General features: G+C 46.6%; 1 protein-coding gene and 1 non-coding gene across 2 annotated transcripts; both read right to left on the reverse strand.

The window, feature by feature from the left end:
• Positions 1-1,312: 1,312 nt before the first annotated feature.
• nop56 (NOP56 ribonucleoprotein homolog) lies at positions 1,313-9,752 on the reverse strand. Its single transcript, XM_061263382.1, has 12 exons — positions 9,666-9,752; positions 8,629-8,718; positions 8,332-8,446; positions 7,684-7,848; positions 7,078-7,276; positions 5,947-6,134; positions 5,253-5,404; positions 4,797-4,897; positions 4,166-4,314; positions 3,806-3,927; positions 2,900-3,046; positions 1,313-2,482 (listed from the first exon to the last, which is right to left on the reverse strand). The coding sequence occupies exons 1-12, from the start codon at positions 9,666-9,668 to the stop codon at positions 2,156-2,158; spliced, it is 1,758 nt and encodes a 585-aa protein (XP_061119366.1). The 5' UTR covers positions 9,669-9,752; the 3' UTR covers positions 1,313-2,155.
• LOC133106139 (small nucleolar RNA SNORD57) lies at positions 3,375-3,442 on the reverse strand. The gene has a single exon (XR_009704310.1). It is a non-coding gene; the product is annotated as a small nucleolar RNA SNORD57 (small nucleolar RNA).
• Positions 9,753-11,425: the final 1,673 nt, after the last annotated feature.

The raw sequence follows: 11,425 nt of genomic DNA on the forward strand, positions 1-11,425 counted from the left end.
ATTAGAACCATCGACCTTGAGTGTCCCAATCATTCACCTTAACCACTACACTACAGACAACCCCTCTATCCTGCGTTTGGGCCTAATCCTGGATCCTCTGTAAAACTGTGTGATCTGGAGGAGGGAGAGTAGTAATCGGCAGTAATCAAATCAGGACATTTCTACCAGTAACAAATAAATTATATAACTGAAATCTAAGGATAGAATTCAAATTCATGAACTAAATTGAATGTAAAAATCTAATTCGTTCATATAAGCTTTTATTTTCACAACCTGAAGAATTCTGTAATGCATTTCTAGGCTACATTTACACTTTCCTTACTGTTTTCTAGAGGTTTGAATAACACTGGCTGAAGCTTTGCTTTTCTCTGGTGTGCAATGTTCACTGTAGAATGTTGAGATTAGATTGAAAAAATAGGTAGCTTGAAATGCGATTTAACGGAAATTGTGCAGCTGTTCAGTTAAAAACTTTACTTCATAAATGAATGTATCAGTGGCATGCTCTGAGATGGATGACTATGTTCAGATACACATCCAATCTAGTGATACCTAATAATACACATCCAGTGTCGCATCACAAACTGACACACCTAGTACATTTAGCATATCTGCTGGGAGGCTGACCCTGTGCGGCTTCCATCCCAATCTCCCCCACATCTGTGCAAGATTACTATGGACTCACATTCCCAGGGTCCACTGCAACGCTCGTTTCCGCTTTGTCCTATACAACAGATGTTTTTTTTTATTCTCAAGTAACCTAGCTTCCAACTGCCCAGTCTGCTCTGGCACGATCTGGGTTCGATCCAACTCTCCATGGCTCTTTTACGCACCCACTTACATTCGTTCTTTGGCATTAACGGAGAGCGGTTAAGCTTACATTTCCTCAATAGGAAACCAAACGTGTGAAAAGGGATCCAAGTTATGTATTGCACATTTCCCCACTCATTACCTTGGCTAGATGTATTACATTATTGGCATTTGGCAGACGCTCTTATCCAGAGTGACGTACAGTTGATTAGACTAAGCAGGAGACAATCCTCCCCTGGAGCAATGCAGGGTTAAGGGCCTTGCTCAAGGGCCCAACGGCTGTGCAGAGGTTATGGTGGCTACACCGGGAATCGAAGTCCCAGTCATGTACCTTAACCGCTACAGGCCGGCCAGGTTGTAGGTTATAAGAGTTTAAAAGCGTAGTTGCATTGGTTTTACAGCAAGCCTACGGATTTATACACATGTATAAGCATAGAGATTTGTGCAACTGCTCATTTTGAGGCAACTACACACAGGATCTAGTTTTTAAAACTGACAATATAGATTTTGTTCAAAAGCATTTTAATAATTACAGGATCAGTATGTTTAAGCATGTTCAAAATGGCAGCATGGCATGCTGTCCAACATTCGAGCAATGCTCCAGAGAGCCCGTAACAACCTTTGGCATCCATTACTATAAATACAGGGGGTTTTGCATTCAAGACCAGATTACAGAATGCGAATGACGGACAGTCAAATAAGAATGCGCTACAAATCTAAGGACGCAGGAACAGTGGTGTAGCCTGGGAAATGTAGTCCCAGCTGGATATTGTAGTTTTAATTATAAAAAGACAAACAGGAGCAGCAGACAGACATGTTGAAACTTGTTTCGAGTCAAGTGTTCATAAATGCCAGTGGCCAATGTGCAACCGTTTCGGGAGCCAAACAAGTTAAGGGCTCTGGGTAAAATCTGACTAAGCAGTGCAAATCGTTCCGCTTTCTCCCAAGTGACGTGAACAATTCATCGGCATTAAACAAACTTCAAGGCACATGTAGCACATATCAAATCTTTATATACAATACATTCAGGGAAATTTCAAAGTCCTTTGAGATTGCTTAATGGAACGTAAACTGAGCAACAGATATGATTTTACAGTTTAAACAAAACAAAACGAAACAAAAAAAAAAAAAAGGGGGGGGGGGGGGGGCAGGCAGAGCAAACTACCAATCTAGTGTACTTTTGTCTTAGATTGTCATGTCTGTACTGCACAGCGGTCAGCCAATTCAACCCCCTCCAAAAGAAAAAATGTTTAAGCAAGCCCAAGGCTTCTGAGCCCACTCAAATGCATTGGTCAAAAATAAGGAAAAACACAAACAAAACTGTACAGGTGTGAAGTCCACTAGTTCACTAGTCGTCCCCAGTCTTCACTTTCTTCTTCTTCTTCTTCTTCTCTGTCTGTGGAGTCTCTGGTGAGACCTCCGGCTCCGCCTCCTCAGCAGGCTCTGCCTCCATGGCCTCGCTCTTCCGTTTCTTCTTCTTCTTGGTGACGGGCGTGTCCTCCACACCGTTCGAGTGCGCCTCCTCTACAGGCTGCGCCTCCTCTTCCTCCTCCGCGCGCTTCTTTTTCTTTTTCTTTGTGGTGGTGGGCGTGTCCTCTGTGCCATTGGTAGGGGCCGCCTCCTCCTCCTGCTGCTTCAGTTTCTTTTTCTTTGCGGAGTCTCCGTTCACTTCGTTCTAGGAGTGAAACATGAATGCACGTTTTCATATTGCAATTTACAATTACATGGAATTAAACTAGGAAATTCACATGCTGACATTCCTCAAATTCACTATCGTTACAGGCTCTGGACACATTGCAATTCGGCCTACACCAACACTACATTCAGGGGTGTGCCTAAAAAATAAAATAAATAAATAAAACTTTCGACCTGTGAAGAGGACCTTAAACCCCTTAACCCCCCCCATCCCCAGGGTAAAAGTGTGATGTCCCACTCACTTCAGTGATCAGGGCTACGGAGAGAGCCCGGTCAATGGTTCGGAGAGGGGTATGATTTAGCATGTCGTACACTGTGAGGGGACCATGTGGTGAGGTCCGGTCACAAATCTAAACATGCGGGAGGGAGTGTTGTGCTTCCCGGGGCCGTGGCTTACCTTCCCGCTGCTCTTCATCTTCTCGTCCTCCTCCTCTTCCTCGCCTTCGCCGGTAGACAGCGCCTCCAGCTTCCGCTTTTCCCTCTTCTTTCGTTTCTTCTCTTTCTTCTCCAGTTTCCTCTTCATCTCAGAGGCCACTTCTCCAGCCTGGGGGGGGCCGGGGTGGGAGTTTAGGAACATGAGCAGTCTACAGACATGCTGCTTATGCTAAGGGGTGTTAACAGGGCGTTGCTATAAATGAGCATGTGTGCTCACTCAGCCTACCCCATTTATTTCAATAACTTAAACACCAAGCTTGGTTCTGAAAGGGGGGATTATTCAGAGAATTTAGAGAACTAAATTTTACAGAGAAAATAAAACAATGATCAACTGCCATTGGGTGTTTTAAGGGACTCAGAGAGACAGTGGCATGTTTGCTTGTCCAGTCAGAAGGTTACTGTGAGTCGTGCACGATACCCAGGTTCAGCGCGTGGCTGTGTCAGGCTCATTAAATCAGTTTGTGCCCCCAGGGGAAGGTCGGGGAAGAAGGGCTCATCACTCACAGCCAGCTGACCCGGGTCCCCATTTCACCTCACGCGCCAAAAAAACATAGCATCTAATTTCTTGATAACCTCAAGTATCAATCATCTGAGCAACAGCTCCCCAAAATGTAACCTAGAAGGACAGGGCTTTCTGTAAGAGAGTTTCCCCTCAAAGGCCCATTTCTAGTTGAGCAGGTTTTATTTTGCAATGGGACAATAATGGATGCTCTTACAAGCAGACTGACCATTTCTAGTGATCCCCAAGAACTTTCACATCACAAGCCAAAAGATCAAGATTTTGGCAAAGCCACATGAACTTTACCGGCATATAATGTGGTTTTAATTAGGTGGGTGTTAAGCACGGCAGGCTGGAGCCCCCCCTCACCTCTTTCACCGCCTCCTTCATGACGTCCAGGTTCTTGCGCGGGGCATCTCCGGTCTCGTAGAAGGACAGACGCTCCTCCACCTGGTCCCGCAGCTTGTCCCCGAACACGCAGGTGGGCACCTCTGTGACACGGGAGGGGGAGTGGTCAGTATCGGCACGGCGACGAGGCGCTCGCCCCCCCCCCCCCCCCCTTGGGGGTGCCAGGGGCTTTTGCTCAGTCTTTAAACTCTCAACATCCCACCCCCCTGAAGGGGCGGGGATACTGTTGACGAAAAATATGAGCATCATTGCAAAGAGCCGGTGGAAGGTTCCATGGGCCTCGGAGGGGCGGGGGAGGGAATAACGGGCGCCCGGTCTCACCGGAGAAGCAGTCGATGCGTGAGGCGATGGTGCACTTGTTGGCCAGGTAACGGGAGATCCGGCCCTTGTTCTTAGCAGCCGCACGACCGATGAAAGTGGAGTGGAAGATCAGGCCATATTTGGGTGTGTTTCCCCTGGTCTTCAGCGCTCTGTTTCAGAAGGACCCAATCAAAAGGGTTAAAGCTGCCAGCCAATCAGGGTCACCCAACCGTGCGGCCTCAACATGTGCCATATAGACCACTATTTTAACTGTCTGGATGTCAAATTTGGTTATAAAAGGCAAAGCTCAGACAGACTCTACTTCCCATCAGCCCCTATTTCAAGCACTGGACTCTCAATGTCATTTGGAATAATCAACATCATCCCTTGAATGTAATCCAGGATACAACCCAGTTATTTCGTTTGGGAAGCATTTACAGGTTTCCAAACATGCCCTTAAAAGCAGCTAGTACTAGTGAACTTGCCCCGTCTTCCTCTGCATGTCTAACTACCTCTGTGTCGCCCTGGGCAGCTACTCAGACTGTGGGGGAGCTTGGGGGAGTTGGGGGATCATGCGGGGCGGGCGGGAGGCCCACCCCTCACCCTGCTGGCCCCGGCCCTGCCATCACTGCAGCCGCCTCTGGACCAGTACCTGAACAGGGCCTTCTCCGCTCCCAGGATCTGCACGGTGGAGGCGGGGTACTTGGCCAGGTTGGTCAGGCTGCCGGCGTGGGAGATGAGCCGCGCCCCGACCTGGGGGAGAAGACAGCAACACTCAGAGGGACCACTTCAACACGCAGAGTTATATTTATGAAAGCTAAATTACACAGAAATACGTGAGCTAGGAAGGGCTGCCCCGGCTGCTAGAGACACGAGACCTGCCTCTGCTCTGCCGTTTGGCGTTGAAGCGTCTAAATGGTTACAGAACTCAAGTTATTGGAATAGTGTGAGGGACAGATCAGCACCTCGAGGTTGTCATCACAGAGATCAGTGGATTGACAGATTTGGTATAACATCACATGTCCCGTGTGTGTGTGTGTGTGTGTGTGTGTGTGTGTGTGTGTGTGTGTGTGTGTGTGTGTGTGTGAGAGAGGCAGGGAGCACGCACCACTTCACCGATGAGGGAGGCCAGGTTGGGGGCCACCTGGCCCATCTTGGACCGCAGGTACTCCTGCAGCTCCAGCCGGTACTCAGCCAGCGAGATGACCCGCACGGAGAAGCTCTCGATGTTGATCAGGTCGATGGGGGAGATGTCCATACCTGCAGGGGTACCAGGCCCACGTTAGAGTTCGTCATTTATACAGGGCAGGCCGGCTGAGCACAGCTCATTCACAGCTGCTATTGGCCAGCCAGCGTGTCTATAGAACGTGGGAGGAAGCCAGCACAGGGAGAACACGCAAACATTAGCAACATGGAGGCGAACAGCAGCAGCCCCGTTAGCCTGTCCGAGTGAACAGCATCTTCCCTCAGCAAATGTTTGATCAAAAATTTGCAAGGGAATAAAAATAGCCCATTACAAAATAACACTTCAGAATCGGACACCTCCCCCCCAATCCAGTCCCCTCCTGATCCCACCAATCATACGGCTCCCGTTACTTGTAAATACCATAGGAGGAAAAAAAGAAATAAAATAAATTTTAAAAAAGCACTCCTGCTGCTGCTGCTTCCATATCCATTTTTCGATTAAAAAAACCAAACAGTTACTGTTTTTTTTTTTAATCAAAAATGGATATGGAAGCAGCAGCAGGAGTGCTGTTTTTAACTGAAACAGTTGAAAGGAGGAAAAGCGGGCGTGGCCGTACCCATGGAGCTGCGGGAGGCGTCCAGGATGGCCTGGGCCTTGGCGCTGTCCATCACCACCTCCTCCAGCCCTGGCAGGCTCTCCTCACTCAGCTCCTTCCTGTTCCCGATGAGGCGTGCCAGCCGGCAGTACGTGGAGTTATCGCTCACAAGCTTCACCAGCTCGGGGAAGTGGTACCCGTACCACTCTCTGCACACACCAGAGGGGGGGGGGGGGGGGGGGGGAATCAGGACCCATCACATGGGACATTTCAGCCAATCGCAGCATTCGATACTACGGTCAGCCAGGTTTGGGAAGGGAGACCATCACTGAATAGAATTACAATACAGCCCAAGACATATATCCTCTCCAACTCAGGTCCTTCCCTTACCTGGAAGTACGGGAGGAGACAAGTGGAGGAAAGGAGGAAAGGATTCATTCCAGTATTGCAATGAAAATCCTTATGGAACGCCACGTGGACAAAGTGAAAGGCTACCAAATTTAACAGCATGCCAGAAAAGGCAAAAAACAGGCAGAAATTCCAAGCAAATACAGAAGAGAATTGCCAACCTGGGTCGAAATACAATTCCTTTTCAATTCGATATTAATTTTTTAAATTGTACATTACTGTGAGGATGTTAATTTCCTAAACTGAAATTGACCCCAGATTGACTCCCACAGTGCCGCCCCCCATTGGACAGGACCAGAGATGCGGTCCAGAGGGTGGGGGGCTGGGTCGGGGAGGAAGGGGTTAATATCCCTCCTCCTTCTATACAGCCAGTGCACATGGGGGCGCTGTCTGCGGTAAGCATTGAGAGGGTCTCTGAACACACAGCATGCAAGCAAGCTGGCATTCACCAAACCACACTCCAATTTACTTGGGCCCACAAGCACCAAAGAACAGAGCCAAAATGGCCGCTTTAAAATAAAGTTAGTCGTTCCCAAGAACGTGCAGTACCGCAATAACACACGTACGTACCAGAACTGGCACCGATAACCGTTCAGAGCAATGTAGTCACCAAATTCCTGGGATGAATTTCATTTCAAGAAATATTAAAAGTAATCCCTAGACCACACTGGCCAATTGATGACTTCCAGGTGGTTTCCTAAATTCAAACGGCACACACGTGCAGAGAAAGATGGGGGGGCATACCGCACTCTCATGGAGAAGGTGTTGATGTCCTTGTCCAGCTGGTCCAGCAGGGCGATGGCCTGGATGATCATGTTGTCGGCCCGGTTGACGTTGAACTTGACTTTGGCGCGGGAGTAGCTGTGCCCCAGGCCCAGCTGAGCCTTGGAGGCAGCCAGGGCAGTGAGCCCTTTCACCAGGCCATGGAAGTGGAGGCGCACCCCTGGAGGAAGTCCCAGAGGAAAGATCAGGGCCTGCTCCTTCCCCCCCCCCCCCCCCAAAAGAAACTACAAACCCAACAATGCACCATTCACACTCCTGCCTGGCTGTTCAGCTTTTCAGTATGAAGCATCAGGAAATCAGGCTAGATTGTGACATCACCACAGCTCAGGCTTTCACCTGACCCTTTTAAGCAGGACAGGACAATGAACAAATTTTATTTCGGCAAAAATGGATATTCCCATGGCCCAAATTTACCATGTAAAAATGGATAAACATGCGATTGTGAATCAACCTGCCCAATGAGTTACCAAATGTAATGTACTGAATCCAGGCCAAGCTCCCCTTTAAGATTTCCACACCAATATAAAAGTCCCCCATGTGCAGAATGAAGACTGCCACTTAGCTTACCTCTAAGCACTTCAGCCACAACCCCGGTGGTCTGGATGGAGAGCCCCAGTTCCTCCTGCAGGGCGGCGCCAATCTTGGCATCGGACACACCCAGCATCTGCTTCTTCTTACCACCAGGGGGCAGGTTCGTCTCCAGGAACAGCTTGAGGTCAGCATGCACAACTCCTACAGAGATTGTAATCGATCAGTTGAATATTTGTCCATTTCAACACGCACACAATACAATCTTTTAAAATGACCAAGGATGAAAACTGCTAATTTCCATTGTGGAACACCCCGGAAACACTATACAGAAGTCCCTAACAGAGGTGGTCTGGGGGTGCAGCTATATCCAGGCTGGACTGTTAATCTACAGGCTTCTGCAGTCTGTGACCAAAACCTGATTACCAGAGCATATGCAGACTAGGCTCAGATGTTCAGTAAGGAATTTAGCTGACATCACTTTAGTTCAGTGGATTGACAGATTATTGAAACATCATTACATCCGAGCACAAGCACCACAAGTGCATCAGTCTCTTGAGAAATGCCAGCACATGCCTACGATTGAGTAAAGTCCAACAAAACTTGAACGCAGCTTGTATACTCAAATGTACACAACGCGCAGATCCAGACAAAACACCAGTCCCACTCCTAACCCAGTACTCTCACCTTCTGAGATAGCATTAATGTTCTCCAGAGCAGTCTGAGCAGACCTGAACGGGAAAAAAGCTGCCAGCTTCACAATATTGTTGAACTTCCCGATGTTGAGAACACTTTCCTCCACCTTGAGCAAAAAATACATAAATCAGTCAGGCATGCACACACCATAAATCCAAGTACGATCAATTAAGTTACGCATATAAACAAACGTACGCACGTTTTTTTTTATTTTTTTTTTTTATAATAAAATGTTCCGATTTCCATACAACAATATAAACCACACAGAATAAAAACGGTTATACTAACCTGCGGCAGTAGCATGCCAATCTCCTCCACTTCCTTGACGGCGAATAGCGCGTAGCCAGCGGCATGCTCAAACAGCACGTGTAGCAGCACCTAGGGAAGAAACACGTGAGACCACGTACAAGCTCGCTGCATGGATCCTGCATAGGTGAATAGGGACTTATTCGCCTACCAAGAATCCACATTATTTACCCGGACACATTTCCATAAAGGCTCAAATCAGACGTTTGACTGAAGTTTGAACTAAGCTAGCATACGCAAAACCTGGCGGAACACGTTAGCCACTAAGCTAACGTTGGTGGTGCTAAATGCAACCACGTGGCGTCCTGAGTCGGGGAAATTAAAAGAACCGGTCATTTCTAGATAACCAACCATTTGCACCATTTCTATGATTACGATTATCCAACTAACCCAGTTAAATGCTAGACGATTAGAACAAATTGCCCTTTACATATGCTGCATTATTATACTAGCTAACGTTAGTTAGCGTTACTCCCTGCAATTACACCCTGGCGACTTGGCTAACAAACACGTGTCACCGGCTCAATGTTCAGCCATCGGTCATAGATAATAGGCTACGTTAAAATAACACAACAGAAACTGTACATTTGTTGAAACAATGGTTCACATAAAATTAATCAGGACGGAGGTAACGTTTTTTAAATCATCCAGCATGCAACTATTTTTTAAAAATTTTTTTTACCTAAAGTGAGGCCTTGTCTGCAATCGAACGCCCATAAAGGTAGTCAACCTACCAGGTAAATGACCGCTGTATGATCGATTTACGGTTACAAAATAATCAGAAATTACAAATATACATTATTTGTTTATCTCAAAAATGTTAGCCAACATAGGTGAAAAGGCCTCTGTTAAGCAACGCTAGCAAAACCTCGCTGTCCTGCAGCGCGTAAATCGCTAATTTGGACATAAAAAAACCCGAAGCGTGTCAGCTAACATATTTACACAGACAGGATACTGATTATTAACTTTTGAACAATATCTTGCTTGAATGTATATTTATTATTATTTTTAAATCTCACCATGGCTTCTACAGTCTGGATGCAAGCCCACGTTGTCCTCCACTCAGTGAAAACGCGCAACTGAACTAACTTAGCTGCTACATACGTCTTCACATATGCCTACAGTACAGCTTCTAATATCGCGAGATAAAGCGAGATTTTTTGCGTGCGAGCGCCATCTATCCGATAACTTAAGGCAAGACAGAAAACTACTCGTGCTGTAATTCCCAATGATTCGCCTTATGTATGTTATTGTTGTAGTAACAGTATACGGTATATCATTTCGTTTTATTGATTATGAAGCAATAGCTGAGTATTGTATGAACGAATACCAGCAGGCAAAAAGAACAAGTGATTCACTGTAAATGCGATCAGTGTAATCTGAATGTGTCTTAATTGGGCGCATCGTGTTTCAGAGTCACCTGAGAAAAAGGAAATGCAGGTAGAATATGGAATGTCATAGAATCAGTATGCTTTTGGCAGACAGTTAATCAAGTCAAGTCAATTTTATTTGCTTATCTCCCTTTCTACAGAGAACTGATTAATGAGCCTTCTGCTTACTGGGATCAAAGGATCAGGGTTTCAGACCCACAAGTAAGGATTTAAACCAGGGGTGCACAACTCCGGTCCTCGAGGGCTGATCTCCGTACTGGTTTCTGTTCCAACCAATTGCCTTGTTTTTAATTCGCTGACAGCTCTGTAAATTACCCCGGTTCAAGCCTGTACTTGAGCACAGTAAAATCATTTGGATACATGTGCAGTCTGCAGCTGTAGCCGGTATTCATACACATGTAAGATCACATATGATTGAGTGAATTCATTAATTAAGACCAGAAGTTGGCCCAAAATCCTGAAACGGATCGGCCCTTAATAATAATAATAATAATAATAATGGATTTAATTTATAATGCACTTTCCATTCGAGAATCTCAAAGTGCTACAGGAGTCAAAAACATCAGAGAATACAAATAAAAAATAAAAATAACTAAAAACAGCAAAATAAAACAGCAGTATCCAGACATCATCATCACTAAAACTAAAAATGTGGGTAGGCTCTTCCAAATAGGTGGGTCTTAAGACCGCTCTTGAAAGAGTCGACTGACTGTGGTGCTCTTAGGTGGGCAGGGAGAGCATTCCACAGTTCAGGGGCGACAGAACAGAAGGCCGGGCCTCCCATAGTGACCAGCTTAGTCCTGGTGGGTTTGAGGAGGTAAGTGTTTGATGAGCGGAGACTGCGGGTGGGGGGCTGATTCTTGACCAGCTCCTTGAGGTAGGGGGGTGCGTTGCCATGGACGCATTGGTAGGTCAGCAGGGAGATTTTAAATTCTGTACGGGAGGAGATGGGGAGCCAGTGTAGTGAGTGGAGGATGGGAGTGATGTGATCATGTTTGCGCACTCTCATCAGGATCCTAGCAGCACTGTTCTGGATGTATTGAAGCTTTTGAAGGCTCTTGCTTGGAATCCCGATGAGAAGTGCGTTGCAGTAGTCGAGCCTGGAGGAGACGATGCCCTTGTTGAGCATCCCTGATTTAAACCTACTTTTCGTCATAGGTGGACTGCTTCGTAAGTGCTGTTTGTTCACTGGCCAGCAGATGGCAATATTACTCAGGCAGTTTGTGGAAACTGATCTTTAAACACGGACTGAGGAGGGAAGTTTTTCTTTACTTTCCTCATTGATCACAAGTCAGAAAGTTTATCAAGCATAAAGGTCACCATATCTACGATCCATAGCGTGATTAAGTCACCCTTATCCAACTGTGAACACACACTGTTAAAGTGCC

Source organism: Conger conger, chromosome 12 (genome assembly GCF_963514075.1).
Source record: "Conger conger chromosome 12, fConCon1.1, whole genome shotgun sequence".
In the NCBI taxonomy this organism is placed as follows: Eukaryota; Metazoa; Chordata; class Actinopteri; order Anguilliformes; family Congridae; genus Conger; species Conger conger.